Source organism: Aspergillus fumigatus, chromosome 4 (assembly GCF_000002655.1).
Source record: "Aspergillus fumigatus Af293 chromosome 4, whole genome shotgun sequence".
Lineage (NCBI taxonomy): Eukaryota > Fungi > Ascomycota > Eurotiomycetes > Eurotiales > Aspergillaceae > Aspergillus > Aspergillus fumigatus.
Window position 1 is genome coordinate 2,285,724 of NC_007197.1, and position 26,172 is coordinate 2,311,895.

General features: G+C 48.7%; 11 protein-coding genes and 1 non-coding gene across 12 annotated transcripts; 4 read left to right on the forward strand and 8 right to left on the reverse strand.

The window, feature by feature from the left end:
* Positions 1–1,073: 1,073 nt before the first annotated feature.
* On the reverse strand, positions 1,074–1,658 carry AFUA_4G08810 (polysaccharide biosynthesis domain-containing protein; the record flags this gene model as incomplete). The annotated part of the gene is made up of 4 exons (XM_746850.1): positions 1,074–1,114; positions 1,179–1,463; positions 1,521–1,545; positions 1,614–1,658. 4 exons carry the CDS (start codon positions 1,656–1,658, stop codon positions 1,074–1,076), a joined length of 396 nt encoding a protein of 131 aa, XP_751943.1.
* Positions 1,659–1,889: 231 nt separating this feature from the next.
* ricA (synembryn) lies at positions 1,890–4,319 on the reverse strand. The gene is made up of 7 exons (XM_077804607.1): positions 3,832–4,319; positions 3,697–3,771; positions 3,558–3,634; positions 3,343–3,501; positions 3,169–3,288; positions 2,277–3,121; positions 1,890–2,225 (listed from the first exon to the last, which is right to left on the reverse strand). Exons 1-7 carry the CDS (start codon positions 3,839–3,841, stop codon positions 2,126–2,128), a joined length of 1,386 nt encoding a protein of 461 aa, XP_077660753.1. The 5' UTR covers positions 3,842–4,319; the 3' UTR covers positions 1,890–2,125.
* A 114-nt stretch (positions 4,320–4,433) lies between these two features.
* On the forward strand, positions 4,434–10,737 carry AFUA_4G08830 (uncharacterized protein). Its single transcript, XM_077804608.1, has 3 exons — positions 4,434–7,616; positions 7,673–7,927; positions 7,979–10,737. The coding sequence occupies exons 1-3, from the start codon at positions 4,656–4,658 to the stop codon at positions 10,127–10,129; spliced, it is 5,367 nt and encodes a 1,788-aa protein (XP_077660754.1). The 5' UTR covers positions 4,434–4,655; the 3' UTR covers positions 10,130–10,737.
* A 110-nt stretch (positions 10,738–10,847) lies between these two features.
* On the forward strand, positions 10,848–11,742 carry AFUA_4G08840 (putative RING finger protein; the record flags this gene model as incomplete). Its single annotated transcript, XM_746847.1, has 4 exons — positions 10,848–10,926; positions 11,037–11,109; positions 11,174–11,614; positions 11,637–11,742. 4 exons carry the CDS (start codon positions 10,848–10,850, stop codon positions 11,740–11,742), a joined length of 699 nt encoding a protein of 232 aa, XP_751940.1.
* A 129-nt stretch (positions 11,743–11,871) lies between these two features.
* Positions 11,872–13,350, reverse strand: AFUA_4G08850 (uncharacterized protein; the record flags this gene model as incomplete). The annotated part of the gene is made up of 2 exons (XM_746846.2): positions 11,872–12,953; positions 13,219–13,350. The coding sequence occupies 2 exons, from the start codon at positions 13,348–13,350 to the stop codon at positions 11,877–11,879; spliced, it is 1,209 nt and encodes a 402-aa protein (XP_751939.1). The 3' UTR covers positions 11,872–11,876.
* A 1,998-nt stretch (positions 13,351–15,348) lies between these two features.
* Positions 15,349–16,579, reverse strand: AFUA_4G08860 (uncharacterized protein). Its single transcript, XM_077804609.1, has 2 exons — positions 16,511–16,579; positions 15,349–16,440 (listed from the first exon to the last, which is right to left on the reverse strand). The coding sequence occupies exon 2, from the start codon at positions 15,939–15,941 to the stop codon at positions 15,534–15,536; it is 408 nt and encodes a 135-aa protein (XP_077660755.1). The 5' UTR covers positions 15,942–16,440; positions 16,511–16,579; the 3' UTR covers positions 15,349–15,533.
* Positions 16,580–16,939: 360 nt separating this feature from the next.
* Positions 16,940–18,997, forward strand: AFUA_4G08870 (putative choline transport protein; the record flags this gene model as incomplete). The annotated part of the gene is made up of 2 exons (XM_746844.2): positions 16,940–18,131; positions 18,189–18,997. The coding sequence occupies exons 1-2, from the start codon at positions 17,348–17,350 to the stop codon at positions 18,995–18,997; spliced, it is 1,593 nt and encodes a 530-aa protein (XP_751937.1). The 5' UTR covers positions 16,940–17,347.
* Positions 18,998–19,231: 234 nt separating this feature from the next.
* Positions 19,232–20,325, reverse strand: AFUA_4G08880 (D-hexose-6-phosphate mutarotase; the record flags this gene model as incomplete). Its single annotated transcript, XM_746843.1, has 3 exons — positions 19,232–19,618; positions 19,682–20,005; positions 20,080–20,325. 3 exons carry the CDS (start codon positions 20,323–20,325, stop codon positions 19,232–19,234), a joined length of 957 nt encoding a protein of 318 aa, XP_751936.1.
* A 359-nt stretch (positions 20,326–20,684) lies between these two features.
* On the reverse strand, positions 20,685–21,809 carry AFUA_4G08890 (aldo/keto reductase; the record flags this gene model as incomplete). Its single annotated transcript, XM_746842.1, has 1 exon — positions 20,685–21,809. The coding sequence occupies one exon, from the start codon at positions 21,807–21,809 to the stop codon at positions 20,685–20,687; it is 1,125 nt and encodes a 374-aa protein (XP_751935.1).
* Positions 21,810–22,174: 365 nt separating this feature from the next.
* Positions 22,175–22,261, reverse strand: tG(CCC)1. The gene is given in 2 exon segments: positions 22,175–22,209; positions 22,225–22,261. It is a non-coding gene (tRNA).
* Positions 22,262–22,398: 137 nt separating this feature from the next.
* AFUA_4G08900 (TFIIH/NER complex subunit TFB3) lies at positions 22,399–23,932 on the reverse strand. Its single transcript, XM_746841.3, has 3 exons — positions 23,862–23,932; positions 23,558–23,798; positions 22,399–23,503 (listed from the first exon to the last, which is right to left on the reverse strand). The coding sequence occupies exons 1-3, from the start codon at positions 23,905–23,907 to the stop codon at positions 22,651–22,653; spliced, it is 1,140 nt and encodes a 379-aa protein (XP_751934.2). The 5' UTR covers positions 23,908–23,932; the 3' UTR covers positions 22,399–22,650.
* Positions 23,933–24,240: 308 nt separating this feature from the next.
* AFUA_4G08910 (prefoldin-like protein) lies at positions 24,241–26,019 on the forward strand (the record flags this gene model as incomplete). The annotated part of the gene is made up of 1 exon (XM_746840.1): positions 24,241–26,019. One exon carries the CDS (start codon positions 24,241–24,243, stop codon positions 26,017–26,019), a length of 1,779 nt encoding a protein of 592 aa, XP_751933.1.
* Between the last annotated feature and the right edge of the window lie 153 nt (positions 26,020–26,172).

The window sequence follows — 26,172 nt, forward strand, 5'->3', positions numbered from 1 at the left end:
GTAACAGAGCTAGCAAGGAGAGCAAGCGCCATCGCCAGACTCAAAGTGGGCAAATGGTTCTTGGTGGTAAAGCTAAACAATGACATCCAACTCCATCTCCAGTGCAATATGCGTCTAAGGCTGGGAAGTGATATTGACAAGGCGAATGTCATCTTGTAGAGGCTGATTGAAAATCGTCCTCGACCAGGATTCTCAGTAATTTCGGATGAGATCAGAAGTGTGAGAAACGACCATTATTGTGAGAATGACACAGTAGGCAAAATATTTAAGCAGACAAGAACACAAACCACGACACTTCACCGTTTCCATGCTTTCAACCTGAAGCATTGAGGGGATCCGTTTCATTCTTCTTTGCATTCTTTGCTTCGATACCAGATGCGGTAATATTGAGGCAGCCATTTCATCTCAAAGGAACAAAGGAAGTAGAAGGTCAGCCGTTAACATTGTTCTTCGCTTGTGATAGACAAGGGGTCACGTGTCACCTGGTACGCGACACATATCAGATTATACATCCAGAAAATCTATGTGCATAAGTGACACCCCACGAATTGCCGTCAAAAGTTATCTCGAGTAAATGTATTAATTACAGTATTGCGTTGTTATGCGAACAGCATTCGGATTCATCGCTTCCAGGATAGCCGCTTGGGAAAGTCAGACTCACAGCCACTCAAAACTTCGGTTTTGAGTAGGTTACCGCTCTAACATGACTCAAAGATAGCAGAGTCAAGTAGAAGGACTTTTCCCGGGGCCCTTCAGACTGCTCAACAAAGGTATATCTTGAGAAGATGAGCTTGAGCGACCGACAACAATCAGGGACGCACGGCGTGACGAGCTCTTTTGACGCTACGTCGCTGGCAAGGCAATCTCGAGTACATTGACACTTCGTGGCGCCGCCAACTCTTCCCGATTGGCAGTTCTAAAAGGACCAGAAAACAAGGAATCCAAGTCGGTCTTACGAGCTGGCCGTTTTCTCTTCCGGATGAGCCCTCTCATAAATCCAGTCATTTAGACCGGCCCGGTTTCTGGACTCGTCAGAAATTATTCACGTACAATATAAAATAGGGCGCAGTGACTTACCGGGCAATCTCGATAGCGTAAAACTGCATACGCATAGCTTCAGTGACGGTTAGTAGCTATTCGCACCTTGCCAAAAGAATTAGCACAGAGTAGCAACCTACCGAAAATGGTTGTGTCTTGATCGTACTCGACACCAGGACTGACTCTGAGTATGGTTCCGAAGTTGTAGTCGCTAATCTTCTTCTCGTACTCCTTGATAAATTTCCGCCACTTTTCCTTGCCCTCCTTGCTCTTCATACTATCCTCGTCGATGGGTGCCGCAGGATCGAAGTCGGGAAATTCCCTCTTGAAGTGCTCGTAGATATCGTCGTCCATCTTTGTTAATCTGAGCTGCGAACCGCGGACTTTCTCGAGAATCGCCCAGTATGTCATCAAGTGTTCGACGGCTAAACCGGGAAACTGTAAGTATCGATGGGAGTATTAATCGACTGAAGAAAACTGACCTTTCACCGCGAACTGCTTCTCCATCTGAAGTCATGATTAGCGTCAGCAATCGTCGCATTGATTAGGTGCACTAGGTCTCGACAAAAACTTACATCCTCCAGGTTCTCCGCCGTCTCTGGGTCAAATGGCTTCGACATTTTGTAGCTATTGTAGCTTTCGGTAAGATAATTTCAAGATGTAGATATATAAGGACGGGGTATAGAGGAAGGTTCTCAAATTGGTGTCAAATATGTGAAAAGTTCACGCTGGTGATAAGTGTGCCCCGCAATCTTTTTTCTTGCTGGAGATTTTTGCATGGTGGTCGCGAGCCCCACCAGGCTAAGACCGTACGTCATCGGCTATCTCAGAAGATAGTGGATGACACTAGACGGTTCCTGAAGGTCATCCAATTGATATGTTTAAACAGATTATAGTTGATAAATGGAGCTTCTGATGCTGCAGCTAAATCACATCACTATTTCCAGGAGCAATTACAGAGCGCGATCTGTGCTTGAAATGAGGAATATAGCTTCAGTACTACCTAATACAACGAATTTTAAATATATTGAAGTAGAAGGCCGGTATGGCAAAATTAAATGAAGACTGATAGCTCCAAGGTGTTGTGTCAGTCGCTTTCATCAGAGTCAGGCAACTCCTCGAACCGTCCGCTCTCAACAGCCTGTCTGACTGGATTTTCAACATTCAAAACGCCAGTAGCTCTGGCTCTGCAATCAGGATTAGCATATGGTATCAATTATGTAGGAACTTTGTCTTACCTCTCAAAAAGCACGAATAACCTCTCTGCTTCCCTTTCCTTCTCCTCTCTGGACATTGGCGGGCCCGTGTCCTGTTTCTCGGCATCCCATCGTTGGCCAGTGATAGGGTTAATCTCTGGGTCGAAGCTATTCGAATTGGTTGCAAAAGCTTCACTCGCAGATTGTGGTATCTCAATACCACGAGAGGCTAGCAATCCGGCGGCAAAACCGTATCCGATGTTCTTTGTCAGGTTCTCTGCGTCTTTGCCGGAGAGAACGAACATGAGCTCGGAGATCGCGATTTTCAGATTCTGGTATGGCGTGGTTGACAGTCGCAGCAGCTTGGAAGATAGCGTATCTGATTTGCCAATTGGCTGTTTTCTATCACTGTCTTCCGGCAGGAGGAGCCACTGCATGTATTTACGTGGCCCATCAGGTGCCACTTCGTAGATGGTCACAAGTGTGTGGAGAAGAGGGATGGCCTTCGTTGCGAGGTCCTGGGCGTCATATGCAGATACTGCTTGATCAAGAATGTTGATGAGCTTGTCAACGTTGCAGTTTTGGTTGAACGTCGGGAAGATGGGACTGCTCTCGAAGTGCTTTCCCTTCTTATTCTCGAGATCGAGAGTTGACAGGCAGTTGAGGAGGTATCCCAATAAGCCGTCTAGAGGTTTAGGCGGAATGTCAATGCGGCTAATGATCTTGAATATATAAGGAATAGAAGGAGAGAAGGTTGCGGAAAGATCTGGATAGACCTTTGAGACGTTGAATATCAACTTCAACGTGTCAGTGAGTGCCAGCTCGTCAATTTGAACCAGAGGCTTTTTGCCAGACTTGGGAAATTGCTTTGCATGCCGAATTATTTGCTAGAGTTGTCAGTAAAATGCATCAACCAGAATCTTAATAGACTCACGTAATTGACATTATCACCCAGTGAGTGATTCTTGATAAGCTGCTCATAGTCCATGGTAGTGTCATAAGTACATATGAACAGAATACGGCTGATGACCATCTCATCTTCCGAGTTATCACACTGCAAATTTCTGTCTCAGCTTGCGCGGAAACTCAGTTGATATGGCGGTCATACCTTGAGCATCTCAGCTAATTTGCTTCCATATCCTGTGTCTGCGAAAATCTGACGCATTTTGTCATCCAGTAGAAGGGCGTTCGCGACGCAGCGCAGTGCCGCGCGACGCACGTCTGGCGTCTCTCCCTCAACTCCGTATCTACCCAGTATTTTCATACCCTGTTGTGAGAGTCAGGACATACGCATCGTAGACAGTATTATGAGCCTGCGCTTACCCACTCAGAATAGATGAGTCCCGCATTGCTTGGGTTTGTGCCATATTCTCTTAGACGAAGGAGTCTCTCAGTCTTTTCTGCGCCAGGAAGTCCGCTAAGTCAGAATGACTAGTCTGATGGCTAGTTTTGTACAACTTACGGGCAGATGTGAGAGACCTGTCGTTGAGATCATTCTCAAGCGTTTTCAAAAGCTCCGTTACCTCTTTCGATTTGTCTGTATTGATCAGCGAATTTATTCAGGTACCTTTTCCCTGATGAGATCATCGAGGCATACCTGCCATCATGTTCCTCTTGACTCTATGCTAACGAGTGGTGGGTCTTGATCAATCGAGCTGAGCTCTGTACGCCGCCCTGCAAGCCTGATCTCGTAGGAGTGACCCAAACAGGACAACAGCCGCTAATGATAATCCCAGTTCACAAGAGATCACAGACTCAAGAGTATCAGGACCACTGAACAATTAAAGAAAATCAGGTAAAATAAGTATCTTAGGCCACCTAAGGTAGTCAAAGAAATGGGTAAAGAGATGCGGCAAGTTGAAACAATGAATAAATAGTAGGTAGTCCGTAGTATGGTGGATAACCGCAACCCCACATATAGTAGTCTACCATACGGGGTGGTAAGTCGAATCTAAGATGTACTTAGCCAAGAATATTTCTTTATTCAGTATAGGCATAATGACAAAGAAGTCTCCAGAAGACAGGTAGCCATCAAAATTCTCTAAGACCTACTGTGTATACGATCTCCACCTACCCTCACATCACCATCTGCTGAGGCTTGAAGGGTTGATTGCCTTAGTGCCTAAGGCACTAATCTGGTAACCACCACTTTACGCGTGCCTCAGCCACACGTCGCGATCACAGATTTGGAGCGCGTCTTTTCAACTTTAACACTCAGGCTTGGCGCGGCCCTAGGAGCGATCTACTACTGAAAACAGATCACAAAGGGCAACAAGGCTCTGGGGACTACTGCTGGATATCACTCGCAGGCATTCGCATGTTCAGCTTGGCCTGAGCCTTGTAGCTTGACCATATCGCCATGCTTTTTGTTCTCTTGCCGCCCCTGTCCTCATTTCCTTGATCATTCGATCTGCCTGAAATATGGTGGAGGTTGTCGGCCCTGTGTCTGCTCGTCCGCCCACTCCACCTAGGACAGGTTCTCGTATACTATCTGAGAAAGATCGAACAGAAGATTCCCCCATCGTCGTACAGACTCCCGTGGATTCTCCTTTCGCTGCGGACAGTTCCGTCCGTGCTCCATCTACTCGACAATCCAAGCGAGTGAACTTCTCGCCATGGACCAAGTACATCAAACCTCCGTCCTTTACAAATTCTGCTCCTAGATTGAAGTCAGAACTCAAGGAGCTGCCCCCTTCGAATGAGTGCAAACCGACAAAGTCGATTTTGAAGACGACGAATGCGCATCCTCCGATCGACACAACCGACGCCGCACCGTGCACTCCCGAATCATTCGCCATGCTGCTCGATTCGATCACACAACAATTGGCCGGAGAGTCGATAAGTTCGAGACTGGATGCGTATATGCAGTTCTTTGGGGCTCTGAGGGCTTACGAAGGGCTTCCCAGTGAGCAAGAACTTGGGCAGAAGCTTGGACTCATTAGCCAGTTCATCCAACGGGATCTTAGCACAGATCTCGGAGATGATGTGCCTCTAGGCACGAATCTTGTCATTCAAGCTCTCAAATTAGCTGCTGCGCTCTCATGGAACATCGAGATAGCTGCGCACCTTCCAGACGAATTCAAGGTCTTCCTTGTGGAGCACTCCATCAATGCCCTTGAAAGCGCGAAAGCGCCCAAATCGGTATTGACACATTATATGTCCATACTATCTACACAAAATTTCCATTCAAAAATCATGACAAATGCGCGGATCATCCGTCTACTGACCGTACTCGGAGACATTACCAGCCGCGTGAATGGAAATGCAATCGTCTTTCAGCGTCTAAGCATTTATCAGCGCCTTCTTACTCAGTCCAAGTCGATTTTCGTTTCCCAATCAGGCCTCTGGGTAGAGCATTTGCTATCCGGCCTCCTTCACCACGTCAAAGATACAAGGATTAAAGCCATCTCTTTGGGCTTTCAAACTTCGATGATTTGCGGTCCGAATCCCAGTCTATCGAAAAGTATCCGTGACCTATTCGATCGTCCTTTGGACAATGGCAGAAAACTAGTATCGGAAATATGCGAGCGAATGTCAAGGATGATGGCAAACGTCGAAAGTGGTGTACATGTTCCCCAGGTTTGGAGCATCATCGTCTTGCTTTTGAGAAGCAAAAGGCTCAGTATCGACCAATGGGAGCATTTTAAAGAATGGGTTCTTGTGTTACAGAGGTGCTTCAACTGCAGTGAATCATCTATCAAAGCTCAGGCTATTCTTGGCTGGAACCGATTTGTCTACGTCGTCAGCCCCAGCGACACGACAAGTCGGTCAATGCTGAGAATGCTAAGCAAACCCATCATGTCCCAGTTCGAGCGAAAGAAGCAAGAACGACATGGATCACAGCCCGGACAATTAGCTCTGTGCAGCTACCACAACCTATTATACTATGCATTTCGTCCGTCTGCAACTCTTCAACACCTCGATATTGTCTGGGAAGAGTATGTTGCTGGCCCCTCGAATGTATTTGCCTCATTTCCTCACTTGAACGATCGATTCTGTCACGCTCTTTCCAACCTACTTTGGAGCCCACAAGCCAAGATATGGACCGAGAACAAGGTCAACGAGAGCACGAAACTCGAACCTGAGGAGCTACCTTCCATCGACTGCAAATGGGTGAGGTCAAGAATCACGATTATCCTGAATGTCTTCGAAGCCATCTTCAGAACTTCCCTTTGGGCTGATGATTTGGATAAATCGAATATCGCTGCTGCCTGGATCAGCCTGTCTCAGGCTTTGTCCTATGCCTCAAGTAAAGAGATCACACCATCCAAAGAGTCCATGCAAGCCGTTGCCAGCGTGCTTGGACATCTCCAACGGCTTTGGAATGCTGGTCCTTCCTCGCTAAACGCTCTTGGTGACGAGTCAATGGATGTTTTCTTTGACCGTTTTCGGTTCCTGTCCACTACCATGATCTCTTCTCTGGGAGGCATCCCATTTACTGAGAAACTTCTCCTGAAGACAGCGAATGAGACTTTCCAGGCTGCTAATACGCCGACGCATCATCCTGTGCGGGCAAACACTAACCTGGACAGCCCAATCTTACATCTTCTCCGATTCATAAGCGACGTGACTGGGGTCCCTGAACCTACACCTTCTTACTCGCGTCTGGTTGATGGTACGCTTGAGGCTGCATGCAAAGGTAGAATATCCCGAGGCTCCCGTCTGGAGCTCCTTCAGCAATGTGCGCGGCTGTATCCGAATGATGCCGATTTTGATTTTGGCGTCCAAAACTTTGCTCAAATTGTGTGGAATTCAACTGCACAACTGGCTGCGGAGTCTCTGAGATCTTTCCCGCTTGAGTCTGCGCGAGAACGAGATGGGTCCGTTATTCGCGATTATGAAAATGTTGTCAAGATCCTCTCTGCAGGGCTCAAGTTTTCCACCGTTTTCCCGGCATGGAATCAGCTTCTTGATGCCTTAGTTCGTGTCATGAGAACCGAGAAAGGAGACCGGGCCATTGCATTGATGACTTTGGAACCTTTGGCTGAATGCATGATGACAATTGATGCTCGGAACACGTATCTTCCATTGTCGTCACTCTTCACCCAGTCTCTATCCATCCCATACTGCCATCAGAGTGATTCGGGCACGAAGGAAGGCGAGGTCATTTCCAGGGGGCCTAAAGAAGACGTATTCTTTCCAAATCGATTGGTACAGTTGGTGGATCGCACACTCCAAGAATCCTACTCAACATTCGATCCATCAAAGACCAGCGGTGTCGCGGATTTTATAGAGTCTTTGACATCCTTTTTGGGCTCCGGTATCTTGGCTTTTCGACGGAAATTACTGGAAAATTTTCAAGGATCCCTTGCGCTTTGGCTCAGAGATGAGGCACGCAAACTCAATATCGAGAGTGGCGTCGAAAGCAGGATTCTTACAGCTGTACGTGCACTAAGCAAAGGGGGACCTATTTTAGATGCATACTAACTTCGGTTTAGTGCCGTGCTTTGTCGTCAGCTGTCATCAATATTTTGCAAAGTTCTTCTCCCCATGACGCTTTGTGTCTTCATAGATTTGAAATCATGATCGGTGCAGGGCTCGAATCATCTCATACATCAATTGCGAAAAGATTTTTAGAATTCTGGAATTCTACATTTGGATCGCAGGAGACCCTTGAATATCCTGAGGTCATATCTCGTGCGCTGGCGAAACTGCACCAGCTCCAATCCCTGCATCGAGCAGGTAATACACAGGTGTGCACTCCAGCTGTCTGTCTGAAGTGTTCTATGAACTAATGTTTCTAGGGCGACGTACGCACAAAATCCGTCTCACCAGAGGGTTCACGTGAAGCAGTAGATATGTCAATCAAGTCTCGCATTTCGTATATCCTAGATGACACATTCGAACATTCTCGTTCTCCCAGTTTCCATTCATCGCCTGTCACGGATGAACGAGAGGTTACGGCCTTGCCGTTGAGTCGAAATCCCAATGTCATCAGACGGCAGCCCGCGCCGCCCTTCAAGGACAGACATGTCGAATCTACTGTCAAGATTGAGTCAGACCCTTTCATAACAGACAGTAAAGATTGTAGCAAGCCCAACGACGTGTTCTCTATCATAGACAGCATTCGGTCATCTTCGCCTCCTGTGCAAACTCCGAGAGAACTGGGATTTATGACCCCGCCGCACGCGCGTCAACTAAGCAACCCAGCCATGAGTACACATTCTCCTCGGACGCCTACTTTTCCAGCAGTTGCAATCGAGAACGAGGATGGCTTCTTCGGCTCTTCCCCTACCCCTGGCACCAGAGGCAGGGCACAGGTGGTCGGCTCAACCATTCCCTCGACGTTAACAACTGAGGCGATGGATCCTTGTATGAATTTCGATCCTCCCTCCTCTCCTCCAGGTATACGGTCTCTCAGTCCGAACTCACGCAATATAGCAACGCCTTCAAATATCCCTCAGATGCCTTCAGACGCAGAGAAAGAGAATATCCGTGCAGTTCTGACTCAAGAGAAGACGACGGTCAATGATGTCACATCCGAGTATACTGGTCTCGGCAAAGAGGAGCACTGTGAGACTGGTCAATCGGAAAGGCCTCTCAAGCGCCGTCTTCGTTCTTCTATGGGCAAACAGCAGATCACGAATGCGCCTGCCGTTTTAGAACCTGAAACACCTGTAGCACGTCAGGAAACAGAGTCTGTACCGGAACCCCTTAATAATGACAAGGGGGGGTTCTTAGAAAGCGTCCATGTCGTCGAATCTGCGCCCAAGATGGACCAAGAGATGATGAAAGGCAATGTGAATCAAGAGGAGATGCACACAGATCCGGACTGCATTGCAGACTCGTTCAGTGATGATATGGAGACCCAGGTCGCGTCTCAACTCGAACAAGACTTGGAGTCTGCAGGAAATATGAACGAGGAGCCTAAAAGCAAAGCACCTTCAGAACCTCCCAAACAACAAACAACAAGAAAAAGGAAACGGGGCGTTAAGGAAGCTGATGCAGGTGAAACATCTTCTACTCGAGAGCGGCGTCGATCTTCGAGGCTGTCGTCGACGAAGACACCATCTGCTGTCGAAGTACAAGAATCCATGAGCACTCGTGCCTCGAGATCCATGACCACTCCATCATCGCAGAACCTCAAGTCTTCGCCCGCTGAGTCTGTTGCAAAGAGACGCAAGTGTCAGTTCAAAGGTGAGGAGGGTGCTTCAACCGCCGTCATTTCGGAAGCCCTGGAACCGGCAAAGGAGCAAGATACATCGCAAGAACATATTGCATCAAGCCACGACCGAGTTGAAGTCTCGGGGAACACCGAGATTTCACCTCAAAAACGGAGGTCGTCCCGTCTAGGAGGTCATCCAGCACCCGCCATCGCGGATGAAGGTCCGTCTCGGAGGCAATCATCACGTACTGCGCGCTCTCGGAAACAGGCTAAGAACAAAGAGCTTCTTTCGGAAAGCTTTTCCCTTAAAAAATTAGAGGCCGATGCACCTGATTCTGTGATGGAAACACCTGCAGCAGAAATTCCTAACCAGAATCTGACTTGTATTCGGGAGTTGACCCTGGAAACATCTGTTCACGGTAGTAACCTTCCCAAGACGATTACACCTGACGCATCGGTACAGCCAAGCAATAGCAGCTCTGGTGATACCGAGATGGTCGAAGCAGAGCCGGCGGCCGAGCCAGAGCCGACAGACGATCATGCTCAAGTCAACGCGGCTCAGACAGACGCTGATGGTAACAATCACGCTCCCGAGGACAAAATCATGATTTCCCATTCCGCCCAGACTGGTACCTTGGTCGGCCAAGAAGGCGTAATATCCTCTTTACGAAGGGTACTTGATGATGTCAAATCAACCACCCTGAACTTATCTGCTCTGAAAGAGATCGACGACCTCCTATTCGATATCCGGGTGGAAATGCACGAAGCACTAAGAAGACATGCAGGGTAGTTTCTCAATTGCATAGCGCTGGCGTTTCATTTATATCTTTTTGTATCTTCTATCCTCTTTTCTTTTTCTGTTTTGGCAAAAGTCGTCTTGGGAAAGCTGCTACTACAACGTTTCTCTAGTCTGGTTTGCAGGTTGGTCTGTCTGAGTGTTGCCCTTCAGGGGTCGGGGCAAAAGGGCTCGACAGTTCATAGTATAAATAGAATTTCATCCATTTCTTTTCAGGGAAGTGCTGGTTCAAGAGGTAGAGAGGTCCGGACGATGTAAATCGAGATCGGCATCTTTTTCTAGCATCAGTGTTAACCTCGACTGAGGTAAGTAGGACATTATACACGCTATCGTCCACCTTTGATACCTGAACGACAATACATCGCCAAAATGCCAGAGACCCATTCACAAATGGCCCATCGGAAATACAAACAAAGGCTTCAGACATTAGTCTACTCTCAAGAGCCATCGATAAGGATACAGTTCATCCTTTGGGAGAACTGTGAAATCCTAGCATGAGTTGTTGGGCGGCATCGTCCTTGGTGCAACACTCTCATTTGTGCATAATGCCTCCCGTGACAGGTGACACAGCTGATCCCAGAGCTCAACGTGGCTTAGCCGCGACTCTGTGCGACAAGACTGTTGGAGGATCGCTCCGCTGGCCAGCGTGGCTCGGCTCGCGTAGTCTGCACATGTAGACGCTGAAACCTTTTTCCTTGTCCTTGGGATCACGATGCGGGGTTGGCTCTTGGCCACGAGGGTGTTGACTTGCTTGAATAGTCTGGGAGTTCCTAAAGTCGGGAGATCAAAGGGTGATATCAATTTTCCCTTCACGTAGCATTTGCTTTTCATACTGTGGTAGTAAAGATAGTTCCAGTTCAACTTCAATGATACCTCTTATCTGGGATGACTGATCACTCAGTCGAGTCCTCGTCTGCAACTCCTCTGGGATATATTGCACCTCCGATCGTTGTGTTTCTATTCCTCCTTGTCTGGTCGGTCTGATGTCATCTATCTCTCGTTGTCATATGTGTTGATCAAGTGATTAATTCAAATTAGGGCCGTGATCACCATAAGATATCGAAGCCACAGACGGGAGGCAGAAACAAGGCGTCTCTACTTCCTGGGAAGGACAATACTAGCTGATGTCGATATCAACAGACAGTTCCCCCTTGCCAAGCTCAGTATCTGGAGGGCGCTGCACCGAGGAAAGCAAGCACTTGGGGCAGAGAGCGACGTCCCGGATCCGATCCTGTGCTCTATTTGCATGGAACAGCTCAGGGATGATGAGGACGTCCGGCCGCTTCCTTGCGAGCATATTTTCCATCCAGAGTGCGTGGATCCGTGGCTGACGAGATATCATACCTCGTGTCCTTTGTGCAGAGTCAGCTTGGTAGAAGATGACGGCAAGTTGGATCTAGAGGATGGGAGGCCACCTCGGCTCTTGACTCTGCCTATGCCTCCCCAGCCGGCGTTGATCGGTTTTGCAGGGCGATTCGGGTAAGATTCTCATGTAAACTAGGTGGTCAGTCTTTCTCTCTTTGCGTGATTTCATGTGTCCTGTAATTGCGGTTTGCTTAGCAGCAGATGGGTCTATTCGTGGTATTGCGACAGGCGTCACAGAATGAGCCTTTTGGCCTAGCCCGGGTGCTTCCGGGGTTCATAATGTTCTCCGTTATTCTACCGTTTTCCTGATCAATGCTGGGAGATTCAATCACTCTTTTTTTTTTTTTTTTTTTTTTTTTTTTTTTTTTTTTCAGGATTAAACCCTCCATTCACCGGCCTGGTAGGCTATTCGCCCTGGTGAACCCGGTCTAGAGCGTTGTTCCGATGTATTGTTGCCCTTGATCGATCCAGCTTCAAGATCAATTTGCGCACGTCCCTTTCTCATACATTCTCGTTGATCCTCCCATTCGTCCAAGTCTATTCCCTGGAGTTCTGCGGAGTTCTCCAGGTGTTCAGATGATGGATTAGCGATTGCTTCCTTGCTTGCTTCTCGCCCATCCTGTTCGACGGACGGCATAAATTCCTTGATAGCCCGTCGATATCTGGAGCCTTTGATCTTGAGGACTCGGTTCAGAGAAAACGAAGGTCGCGACTGTGAGCCTGAGGAGTCCTTGCCAGCCTCAGCACCCTGCTGTCGGTACTGCCTGCTTCCGTATAGGAATGCCTTCAGGCCGAATAGCCTGCGGAGCAGCGGCCATAGGCACATCAAGTTTGCCACATAAATTGCTGTGCTGGCCTCCCGAATGTACCAGATCTGATAGGTGGTGGTCAAAGGGGAGGCGAAATTGAACACTTTGTTCAGAATGGCTGCTACAATGGTGAATACGCCGAGGCTCATGATGCAGATAAGCAACAGCTTCTTTCTCGTCTTCATCTGTGCTTTAATGAGTAGCGGGACCGGGACCGCTAGCATGGCTGCATCTGACGTTATGTTGAAGACTGCCTGAGTGATAGAGTAGTTCTGGTAGGTCGCACATTGTAGGTCCTTGACAGGCATGGCCCAGTACTGGGAGAATGGTCGGCAGTAGACGCCATAATAGGTGATCATAATGACAACGAACCCAACCGCGACATACACGGCAATGATCTTGACATAGAGATGTAATCGGAGGTTCTTAGTTAACCGCCAGAACAGGGTCAACATGCAGATCTTGACTCCCCAGGTTGAGAACAGCATGCACTGTTCCAAACCAATGACGATCTTACTACCAATGATCCGGTCCTTGACTTCTTGAGGATTGGCTAGAACTTTGTCGTAGTCGGCTGGGTCCATCAGGTTCGTCGCATAACGGGCGGATATTTGGATCAGAACGAGTAGACTCGTATAGATCAACTAGGATGCGATCATTGACATGTCAGCCGCTTCTGATTGAGGACGAGCAGACGGTAGACACCCACAAATGTTGCACTCATGACATAGTCATCAACTATTACACCACCTTACTGTTAGTAGCTGTCACACGCGTTGCCGCAAACCTACTGGGGCATACAGTATAAGCGCTTGACCGATCCATTTGAGATAACACGAGATATCCTTCGCCAGATCAGACCTTTACTGTTTCCTCAAGGGCATCTCAATGTACACACATTCTACCAACGTAGAGGACAATCGCAATGCTCCAGAAAATAACAGATTCCGTGAGCAACTGGTGTGGAGTGGGCGACACGTTCCCCATCGTGGCAATGGCTCGCAACGGATGGGCAATCCAACAATGAGTGCTATTGCTCATCCGAAGCAAACAGCTTCAGCTCGGATGCAATGTCAAGGTTGCATTGCTGTTTACTGGTTTAAAAGAATCGAGATCGAGCTCTATCAGCCAGTCCACTGTGAGCCACGATGTCTCAGGCATATCAAATGGTCCGCGTATCCAAACATTGATTGACCGCATTATCATCGGAATTTTTAAGTTAGACCTAAACGATACAGCGTGCAATCCCTCGTTTGTTGCATGTCATAATTTGTCAGACTCCAGACCCAGATAAAGCAAGGGAGGGAGGGGAGAGTTCAACGCAGGGGATCACTGGGACCACAGGTCGTAAGGACCATTGGCTACATCCACGCTCAAAGACACATCCAGCGTTGAGCAACGCTGTTTGGGTGCATTCTTACACATCAAAGAATGCTTGAGCGTTTCCCAACTCCAGCCATCGAGCGGGACCTCGGACAGGATGACAGGCTGGGAAGCATGAGCAACAAAATTGTATGATCCACTGTTGTCGTTCCACTGGAATCATGTTTGGGTGTTTATATTTGAGTGCTTATTTCCCTTGCACATCCAGCCAAGGTATTCTCCAGTGAGGGAGGCGGTTGAATGCCATCACATGCGTTTGCCATGTTAAGCGCAGCCAAGGCCACTTGGAGAAACATCTACATAGTTCCCCCTTAAGCGTCTGTAAGCGAGCTTTCCTCCCTAGGTTAATCTTATCTGAAACCAAGGGTATTTGAGGACGTATTTTCGCATGTAAGGATAAGATTTCTGGTACGACGACATCTAGGAGACGCATTTGTGCCCAGGCCTGAACAGGGTTCGCGTGTCCTTACGAATTGTGCAAGACTGCCAGGGTCAGCTGAATGGCAAGCTTAGGGGAAAACAGCATGCACGGTAGTCCTTGAGGTGTGTTCGGACGCTCAATGGTAAGCTATTCCGCGCTTTGCTTTCCTTACAGATGCTCACACTGGCTACTCGGTGATGCACAATAGCCTTGTGTGTGATGGGGTGAGATCAAACTTCTTCAATCATCCTCAGTCCAATTGTCCAAATAGCGGTCAGATAATGATTGGAGCCATTTGTACATGCTCGTACCAGCCAAAGCATTCTCCAGTAAGTAAGGCTTCAGTGCCGAATTCAATCTCGTTAAAGGCATATTTCTCCGCCAGTTATTCAGGAGAAGAGGGAGTAACCAATATGGAAGAACCATGTACATCAGCCCCAGAATCGTTTCAAAGAGTCATTCTTTGCAGGTCGCAAGTATAGATGCTTCAGGAGAGAGGAGAACCGCAAGCCAGAATTTCCAGCCACCTCTTCTGGAATTCTTATCCCTCCGAGGCCCACGCGTATGTTCAGTAAGTGGGGAAGTCCTGAGACAACACCCCCGAGCACCTCGCCTCAGCGTAGCTCTTTGGCCGCACAAGATTTAAGTGCCTGTACGGAGTAGATATATTCAATTCAGGATTAAAACCCATGTTCACTTCGCGGGCCTTGGTAACTGCCCAGATGCACAAGTACAAATGTGTCGAAGCAGGCATCACTTTCCAAGTGCGCTGGGCCCTCGTGGTGATCTGAGGCTGTGAGCTTCTAGGGTTGCAACAAAGAGAAAAGTTGGTTAGCTTGAAAACAACAGATAATGACCGTCCTGTCACTTAATTTTCCTTAGCCAGCAAACATTGGCCGGAAGTAGTGAACCAGACACTGATAGGTCTCATCATTCATTTACTTCTTGCCCATCATAGAATCACCCTGCATATCTGCAGTCAGGCTGCACATTAGTAGCTGTCATCGATAATGCCGCAGCTGAATGAAAACAACTCAACTCATTTGATGTTCAGAGCTGACCTAGTCGAGTGGGAGAATTGAGTCCGGGTCTATCCCGTGAGCCTTTGTGATAGGTAATCGTATGCGATTTTTGGGAACCACTATCTCCCCTCGTTGATCTCTACTCAACTGGCGCTTCTAGCCAGCATGAAGAATCAAAGGTACTTCTCGTCCATTACCAGGGCTATCAGGCCAATTCTGAAATACAATGCGAAAGCTGATGATCTCTGTCCAGCTGTAGTATGCGATATGACCCTTTTTTGAACACTCTGGCCTGGCAGAAAAAACGAAGGAAGCGTGACGCCAGTTTGTACATCGCTCTTTGGGACTGTGAGCGCTACATGCGCCAGGCCCATGATCTCACCGGGGTGCGTCTCCAATCATCCAACGAACATGGCATTGGATGTACAGTGATCTCCTTGACTGTCCCCGGGACTCAGGGCATTGCGGACAAGACCGAGGCGGAGACAGCGACTGTGACGAACAACTGGATCGCAGAGCAAGTCAAGGAGCACCGAGACCTCTTGGGAGCTTTTGCCTGCCTGTAAATGCATAATCCTGTTCAGGCTGGCCAGGAGCTTCACCTGTGCGTCAAGGATCTTGGCTTCGACGGCGTTGTGCTGTGTTTTTTTCAACATGCCGGGCCGAATGGCGAAGCATACCTCTTCTACGACCAACCTTAGTACGATGCCTTTTGGAAGGTCCTCACGGAGCTCGACGTTCCCTTCATATTCACCCTGCAGCATCAGCCGATGTGGTCCTGGAACAATTGTACAGTCAGCGTCCATTCTTGATTGGACCACCTTTTATCTTTCGCTAACGAGGTGAATCTTCATACCCTGGGGCTGAAAAGCAATGGTGTGTTTGGCCAATTGCCATAGTGAAGGTTATCATTGGTCATCTGGGAGAACACATTCAGTTTGGCTTTTGCCGTATAAACCACCGGTTCCAGGATGTCAACAAGCCCATTGCTGAATACAAGGGCAAAGTCGACCGCAAAAAGACCGTTTATAATTGTTTTCAAATAGGATATCTGCATCGCCATCGGCCGACACTTCTCCATGGTGACACTCAAGTATTCGGCGGACGAAATAGGCACCAATCGTGTCCTCTTCATCGACTATCCATTGAGAATGTCTAAAATGGCTGTGGCTGGTGGAACAATGGTGCGAAGGCTATTCTAGAGGCAGTAGAAGTAGTGATTTGTATCGTTGCATCGGCCAAGACCTTGCGAAGAAACTGCTGAAGTTGGGTGGCTTTCACGATCCAAAGCGCCTGTCAACTGATCTTTCCTGACGATTAGCGGATTCTTGAAGTTTGTAAGATTGAGCGTGATAATATGTACATATGGCTTTACCTAGTCCTTTCGACTCAAAATTCCATTCAAGACGGCCACTTTGACGACATGCTAAATAGTCAGGTGATAATGATATAAACAAGGCTGTGACTTTCATGACTCAGTGAGAAAAGCAAAGACGATGATATTAAATGAAGCGATGATCCTAAAAGTAGTTCTTTGGCGAATGAGTTGGCTGAAGACGAACGCCCTCGAGCAGCACGTGGTTGACATACAAGGTGGTCTCTCTTGTTGGAAAGCCACCACCAGGCACCAGATGTATCCTTTACTATACCCAGATATGGGATAGCAGAGAACAATCGAAAAGCAAATGAATATTCCCGAGAATGTGGACTCAGTGGCGAGGATCGACAGAAAATTACTACCTCAGCTCCCCCTTGCGTGGGAATCGCAAGAGCAAAGTTCCCTTATCCATCTAACGGTTGTAGAGGTAAGTACTTACATACGTTGTTGTCAAAGGTCCTGAGACTGCTCTCTGCTCGGTTCTGATCTTTTCATACCACAGCTCGTCAAATGTTACCATATCGCATCCCGACGCGGCGTATGCTCAGGATGGACAACATGATATACTACTTCTGGCCATGGCATCTGCGATTTGAAGCTCAAGTAAGCCTTCAGATATGCAACCCACGTGGCGTCCATATGGGGGCAGTCATACCTCCTTGCATATAGTAGGGGGTAAGAGACAGGAGGTCGGTGGTTTAAGGAGCACATGCCATCGAATAACTCACCTGTGGCACATCGAGTGTGCTAGGCTTTGAAGACTGGACTTCTCTTCTAGCTCTGTCATTTGTTCACCCATTCAACCAGATAGATACTTCCTATGATCCAAATATAATGGACGATGCACGTTTAGAGGCTGCCTTAGGCCACAAACAAGAACTGAAAAGGCATTTTGATCTCGTCAGCTTGGTCAGTCTCGGTATTGTCATTGCGAAGTACGTCAAGCACAAGGCTAGCCGTCTGTACAGTTTGCTGATATGTTCACGTAGCGCCTGGGCCCTTACTGGAGGAACGATCGTTGCAGCTCTACAAGATGGAGGCCCCATGGCAATACTGTACGGCCTCATACTTGTCAGTGTATTCTATACACTCATATCCGCATCCCTGTCCGAGCTGGCATCTTCCATGCCATCGGCCGGAGGTGTCTATTATTGGGCATCAGTGTCGAACCAAGAATACGGTCGGTTTGTTGGCTTTTTAACGGGTTACCTGAATGCTTGTGCCTGGCTTCTGTCGGCTGCGTCGATTAGCTCCATGCTCGGAAATGAGGTTGTGGTCATGTATATGCTCCTCAATCCCGGCTCGCAGTGGCATTCGTGGCAGGTGTTCATCGTTTTCCAATTGCTCGCTTGGATATGTTGTGCAGTGGTTTGTTTTGGGAATAGATTCATCCCTAGGTTGAATCGATTTGCTCTTGTTCTCTCAATGTGTGGCCTATTGGTGACGATCATTGTCCTCACAGTCATGCCGAGAAAGCACGCAAGCAATACTGAGGTTTGGAGAAGATATCACAACAACACCGGCGGATGGTCGGATGGTGTTTGTTTCCTAATAGGACTGATCAACCCGGCCTTCTCAGTTGGAGTCCCTGACTGCATCACTCATCTTTCCGAAGAAGGTTAGTAATTTGCTCCTTACATCTACTACTTCTCTAGGTAACAATGTTTTTACATAGTTATGAAGCCCCAAATTAGAGTCCCTCAAGGAACGATGCTCCAGATGTTAACTGCCTTCGTCACCACTTTTGTCTACCTGATTGCGTTGTTCTACTCCATTGAGAACCTCGATACGGTCTTACATAGCGAGTTCTCGTCGTTCCCAACAGCAGAAATCTACCGACAAGCCACAGGATCTAGGCAGGGTGCAGTCGGACTGGTTGCGGTGCTCTTCGTGACTGCGTTTCCAACCCTAGTTGGAGTCTACATCACTGGAGGTCGCATGTGGTGGAGTCTTGCTCGAGACAAGGCAACGCCTTTCGCCTCATACTTCAGTAATGTTCATCCAACACAGAAGAATCCCGTCCGGGCCACTGTAGCTATGGCTGGTATGGTGAGTTTCCTGGGTTGCATATACATAAGCAGTACTACCGCGTTCCAAGCACTGCTATCGTCCTATGTCGTGCTGAGCACCCTGTCCTATCTAGGGGCTATTCTGCCCCATGTACTGACAGGTCGGAAGACTATAGTGCCTGGACCTTTCTACATGGGAAGAAAGACGGGCTTGGTAGTGAACGGATTGGCTGTGGTCTATATTCTTGTTACGATTGTCCTCTTTTGCTTTCCAATCACCCTCCCGGTCACAGTTCACAACATGAACTATTCAAGTGTTATTGCTGTAGGACTGGTCACTTTGACTGCGTTATGGTGGGTTGTTCGTGGGAGACACGATTACAGGGGCCCGCAGTACAGTGTCGAAATCGCACAAGATCTTCCTGCCGTGTTGGAAACAGAGAATAAAGGACTGTCCGAACAGAAGGCTGCCTGAAGACCATATGAATGTTTCTCTATCTCTCAGACACCGCAATGTGTAATATTAGCAATCGAAATTTATTCAAGGCAATGGGGTGGAAACCAGCATAAGTCCAGCAAGAACTACATTCGATTGGAGCCTTGAGGGATACTCTCAGCTTGCAAATTTGTTTTAAATTCCTTAAGGCATCAAAAAGTTTCCTATCATCATCCATTCAGTAAAGAGAAAAGAGCAACCCCGCCGTTGCATCTACAGTCTCGGGCGGATTGACTGGCTTCCCTCCCAGGACTCGCCAGCCTCCAAAGTCTGCCAGCTAGCAACGGAACCAGCCTCGATGCAAATCATTTTCTTGTATGCATCATCCGGGGAAAAATCGGCCATGCCCTTTGCCTTTTCGATCCACGGGTTCCAGACAACGACATCGTTCAATCCCTCGCGTGTAACAGAGAAAATAGGCTTGTCGTCAGCGGCAGATGCCACGATGATGGGAACCTTAGGGTCCAATGCTCTGTACACACGATCTGTCTCCTTGTCGATCTCCAATGCAGGCGAGTTCTCAGTGTGCGTAGTAGCGTTTTGGGTCTTATCGATGTAGGTTTTGGATTCGAGGTTCTTAACCCGGATTTGCGAGATATCCTATAACACATTGGTATTTAGCAACGCCATGTAGCACCTTTAGGAATATTAATGGACGCTTACATCAATGCTGAGATAGGTGTGCATCAGAACCTGGAAGTCGAAATTCTGATTGCCCTTGTTCTGTACTTGCAGGGATGTTTCCAGACCTTCCTTGCTCAAGGTGACACTGTACAAAAGGCCGAACTCATACGGCCAAGCCTTCCGGAATTCCTCGCTCAGCATAGTATGAGACAGACCAAAGTCGAGCTTGACTGAATCATCACTGTCCTTCTTTCCTAGCGATTCGGACGAAGACTTGCCTAGGAACTCCCAATTGGAGTTGCGCGCAAAGCCATGCTGTGGGAGGGAGGAGGTAGCGTGGTTGGGAGGAGGAGGGCCAAAGACCTATAGTAAGAAAGAGATGTCTCGCATCAGTTGTGCTGTCCAGCTTCAGGTAAGGAGATTTTGAATAGACCTACAGGAAACACAACGGGAATGCCACCACGGATAGGCTTAGAGCCATCCAAATGAGCCGTTTCACTCATAAACAACTGTTCCCGTCCATTTGCAAGCTTCCACGAGGTGACAGTTGCTCCATATAAGTGAACGGTGACTGACTCGCCGGTGGGCAAGGTGGCCTCGATCTTGTTTTGGCGGAAGGTGATGGTGGGCTGGGGTAGTGATGCAGCCACACCAATGGCTGAGGGCTTGTTCGGCCGCTCCATTTTGTCCGATGACAGATGCAAAGCAGATATTAGGCTAGACTTGTGGATTTGAGAGTCTAAAGAGCGAAGATGGTCGTCGAGCTTGCTGTGATGCGGGGAGTGCTACGACGGGACTGAGGGGAGGCGGGGCAAACAACATCATAATCATCGCCCGATTATTTCACCACATATGACTCCCTCTTACATCAAGCCAACATACAGTTCCATAACTTACAGCGTTGATCCAGATAATTAGCCGCTTTTTTTTATTGTTAATTTCCCAGGTCTGACGACTATAGCTGCCGTATCCAAGTTCTGTTTTTTTTAACGATCAAGGAACCAATGGGATTGTAAAGGTACTAGGACTGGCTTGCATGCCTCTAACCATGCTGCCACAGTACCGTGGTATGTCCCTCGATACTGACAGACTCAATCCGTCGCATCTCTTCTGGTGTCAGGCGCCAGCCTAGAGCCTGCATGTCCTGCTCCGCTTGCTCACCACTTCGGATTCCCACCAGAGAAAGAACTCCCTTATTGATACTGAAATTCAATGCCACAGCGGCCACAGGGACACGCCTTTCTTCAGCGATTTGCTCAAGCACGCTCAGGGTTGGCTCAAGCATATGCATTGGATAGCTACTGAAACGATAAGTCCGCGGAGGCTCATGGAATCGAGAGTACTTATTCGACAGGCGGCCCTCTCCCAGTGATGCATATCCCTGGAAGACGATTCCTCTCTGGCGGCATTCGCGGATTAATCCATGAACTTCTGGATGTCTTCTAATGACGGAGTACTCGCATTGATTGACCGCCAGGGGAACGCCATGCTTGTCGAGCTCATCGGCCATTTTGATCATATCGTCTCTATCATAATTGGCAACGCCAACGGTACGTGCCAACCCACTGTTGACGCAGTTTGCAAGACCCTGCGCGACAGTCGATATCATGCTAAGGTGAATTGGTCCATGGACAAGGTACACATCCACATGTTCAAGGCCAAGCCTTTCCAACGAGCTTCTGAGTTCGTTTTCCGGACCGTGCGATTGGAGAAAGACGTTTGTCGGGTCTGGCCATGACATCCACTTTGTCTGTATGATGAATTCCTCCCGCCTCATGTCCTTGAACAGCTGGCCACAGATACGCTCGCTGTCTCCGTCGCCATACGCAGGGGCCGTGTCAACAAAAGTTAACCCGACCTGTCGCAACTTCGACCAAGCGGCTCGGATCCTCGGAAGGTCACGTTCTGCATCGTATTTCCACGTGGCTTTATCGCCCCAGGACCAGGCACCGATGCATATATAAGGCACTAGAACATCGTGGGCCTTTCCCCGCAGTGTGATTCGGGCCCTCGAGTCTGGTATGATCTCACTGGGCAGCACATAAGACTCCTCACTCATCTTGGGGTCAACGGGATTCGGGTGGGGCGAGTGCATTGGCCCTTCTGTAGCGGACATACCAGATGCCAGCCCTGTCTGCAAGACATGCTGGCTTCCTGCAACTGACATTTTGCGTAATTAAGGGTATCAATTACAAACGTAATCAATTCTATGCGTGCTCGAACTTGGTTATGCACAGAGTGGAGAAATCAACGGCACAGGGTATCCATTTACTCTCGCAGAAATATATACACAAGCATTGACCCCCCAATTCGTCATTGTGGTGGCCAGATATCTGAGGTTTCCCGGAGGACATGTCCGAGCTCGCCTCCATTCACAATGCACGGTACATTGGTCAGGCTGATGGCGAGGGCGCCGTGATTGGCCAAAAAAAAAAAATTATCAAGCGCATGTCCGTCACAAAAGGAATAAATCCGTACGGACCTAACATTGCAAAAAGTATCAAACAGTTATGTTACAGAAAGCAAAAAGAGTGCGCCAAACGGGATTCGAACTCGTGTCTCGGTCTTGCCCAGTAGGGGAATGGGAGGACCGCATCCTAACCACTAGACCATTGGCGCGCTGTTATGGTTAGTAAGGCATACTAATAAATAATAACACACTCCACTTGCGATTCCATTTAGCTTTGGGCAGGCTAATTTTCTCTCTCGTCGCGTCTCTTTTTGTATGGATGACTTCTGATTGATGGACATGAACTGAAAAATTCATCCTGTTCCTGAAATTACTCGGCTTTATGACATTCGCGCTTTTCAGATACAGAGACAGACGATTCTAGAGAGGTGAAAAGTGTGAAAAGAAAAAGGAGAATCAATTTCAGAAAACGCCATCGCTATGCTCCATATAGGTATCCAACCCGATAGCCCAGAACTCCGGTCCAAAATTGTGGGTCAGCCCAAAAAAAACCAAAAGAGTGCATCCAAACTGGCGATCACATCAGAACGAGTGATGTTCATGTTGCTACCTTAGAGCTGGATACAGCAGCCATTGCTGCCCCCTCAGTGGCCACAGGCTTTGCGTTCGCAAGTTTGCTCGTAGCATCGCGTTTAGATACTTCCTCATCGATAAAGCATCCTAAGCCTGCAAACGCCTCGAGTAGGGTACGAGAATAATATTCACGTAAATCGTACCCGCCAGCCTGCATTCGGGTGTCCTGCCTGATTGGGTCAAGGTAACTGGATGGGTAGTGATCGCGCAGGGTATAGTAGTCGCGCTTATTGGGTATGAAACCGCCAAATGGATCGTAGGCCTTCTCGGGCTCCGGGGTCTTAATCTTCTTGAGACCCTTGATGAGACCTGTGTCTGCTGGACCGGCGCGGTCAGCAGTGGTTGCAGCCTGGCCGAGTTTCTTGAGCTCCGAGCTGCGCAGGGCTGCCTGCTTCTGACGGATTCGCTCTTCCTCGCTACGCCGCGCAGATGATTTCTTGAGGAGGACTTTGTGGCTCTCCCGGGCGATGGTGGCGGCATCGCCTGGTTTCCCTGATGCGAGCCGAGCGAGATAGTCTTCTCGGCCAGCGATAACTTCTCGTCGCTCGTTTTCGTATTCTTGTCTTGCTTCCTCCCGGCGGATTCGTGCGAGCTCTTGTTCCTGTGTCTGCTGTTCTTGGAAAGAAGTCGCCTCCTGGACTTCGAGAGCACGGTTGGCCCGAATAGAGTTCATGTTCTCTTGCGCGTATTTCTGGAGATCTGCCTCCGTCTTCGCTACGTCTGTACCATGGACGAGATTTGCGATAATTTCTTCACGTTGTTCAAGGAAATCATCCCAGGCCCGTTTCGAGTCGAACTCCTCCTCGCGGCGATTCAGACTGAATGACATTAGCGCGGCTCAGAAAAAAGAACGCCAGTAATGAAGAACCTACATCGACATCACTCGGCGCCGTATATCCACCTCCCTTTCGACTCCGATATCCTCAAATGTCTGCTTTCTGAATCGATTCTTTCGCAAAGTCCTATGGCATCCCGCGACAGGGCAGTTGGCAGGACCCGAGGAGAAAATCCGATCCACACATGACTCGCACATCTTATGGTAGCATTCTGGATTGATGAGAAATCGCATATCCGGGTTTAAGTAGCGGGACGATTTGCAAACTGGACAGACCTCTACACAGGGCCGTTCAGCATTTAATCGTAGGAAGATCTGATAGTCATGAGGTAGTCACTTACCATCTTCATCCCTGCGATGGGCGAGGGCATCGCGAGCAGGAGGCATGATTCCTCAATCAATAAGAAAAACCGAGCCAATCGATGAGCTGTGAAAAGAATTCAAATAATGTGAAGTCTCAAGGGCAGAGAAAGATGTTCATGTCGATGATGGCGTTAGCTTGATAGTTGGATTAGCTGGAGGGACGGACCAATCAGAAGTATGGTTCGCGGTTCCGTATTGCGGAACTTCTTTCGCCTTCTTTGCCTCAGCCATTAAAATCTGAACATACCTACAGCAAATCTTCTGGCCAAACAAATTTGCGTCAGGTCGGACGCAACAAAGTTCTATGTTATGGTTTTATCTCCCCCTATATAAGATAGATACCTGAAAACCTCTACTATGGGCGTGCCAGACAGCCACTTACAAGACCTCGAGCGTCAGCGCCTCGAACTCGAAAACAATATTTTGAAACTTCAGGAGTCGTTGTATCATTGGCGGACATGGGAGGCCGAGTACGACGGGTTGAAGGAGGAAATCAGCAATCTAGACGACGATGCTACGACTAGTGATTTTCTCCGGATAGGCCGCAACTTCGGCGGGACGCTGGTCAATGAAGACGAAGTCAGGGTGATTCTGGGCGAGAAACAAGGTGTGACACGATCGAGGCAACAAGTTATCGATTTGATATCGAGGCGGATTGACTACGTGAAGGAAAATGTTGCGACGATGGAAAAGAGGCTGCGCAAAGCTGAGTCTCAGCTTTATGCACTGGAAACTTCCGAACAACTTCCCTCAGAACCTTTTGCGGATTATCAAATGACGGAGATCATGGAGGAACTTGATGACGATGGCAATGTGATTTCCAGCTCAACCTCGACGCCTGGGAAACAGGCCCCGGAACTCCTGGAAATTCTGAAAAAGGCCGGTGTGAAGGACATACCAGAGGTCCCCAAGCGGAAAGATACAGAAAATGCCACACTACCTGTCGATGCTGAGGATGATCGGGCTGGTGGGGCTGAAGAAATTCAATCTCGTGACCCCAGGGATCACCAGGCCGAAAAACGGGATGAGAGTGTCGCACCTTCAAAGTCGGTAGCGGAGACGCCAGAGGAGCAGCCCATCACCGATATCGATGAGCCACCAGAAGACGCAGAACTACGCCGCGAGATGCTACGATACAGCTTGGATGAAGTCGGAGCTGTCGTTGCCGAGCTTGAGCTAGACGAAGATGCGGACGAAGTCTCTGTTGACGATGAATATGATTATGATTATGATGACGATGAGGAAGAGGAAGAGGACGAATTTGGAAGGACGCGTCCTGTCCTAGATGAAGACTATCATCGGCAGATGCGGGAGCTAGAGAAGAAGTTGAACGCCAAGGGCTTGTGGAACGTGGGCAAAGATACCACTTCCCTTCCAGAGGATATTCAGAAGGAGCTTGAACGACCTGCTGTTGTTCGCATCGAGAAATCCGACAATTCTGTTGATACGGTGATGAAGGAGAGCAAGCCGAAGAAAAAGGTTGCTTTTGCCGAAGAGCTGGATATTGCTCCTGCCCCTAAACCTGCTGTTCCCGAGAAGAAGACTCTTCCACCCAAGCAGCCTGAAGTGCCCGCAATGGCGGACTCAATTGTTGAACGCATCCAGCAGAACGGAAAGACACCAGCGGCAAGTAGCGGTCCAAAGAAGGCCTCGCGCTTCAAGAGTGCCAGGAAAGCAACCACGGAAGAGATGCCTAGCGTTGTTCCTCCGATTAACAGCATCCGAGCCTCAGATCTCCGCTCATCCCATCGCAAGCCCATGGTCCCAACACCAGATTCCATTCCCCTCTTCCCCGCCAAACCAAGGCAACCCAAACCATTCTCACAGCCGATTTCGGACATCATTGAAAAGCCAAACCCGCCCCCTCAACCCGAAGGTACGAAGGGGAAGGTCCTCGCAGACACTCTTGTCGAGCGAACCGTCTCAGAAGGAGCCGCGGTCGCTCCCGAGCCAGACGAGCTCGACGAGCAGCTGCACAGGAAAGAAATCGCGACGGAGTTCTACAGGATGCGAAACCGGAAGATCCAGCAGAACGGCGGGTTCCTGGACGATGAGCCTGAGATGGTTCCCATAGACACCGATGAAGCCCCCAAGCGCGTGAGCAAGTTCAAAGCCGCGCGGATGAGGCAATCATAGAAGTATCATGGCCATGAGAACATATACCCATTCTATTAGCATTTGTCCTTCCCCCCCTTTATTTTGTGTAGAGATCTATTCCCGAGTTAGACCGGAATTCTCGCACTGCCACTTGCTCTTCCGGAGCTCTGGCGGAGTCATGATCATGTCTGA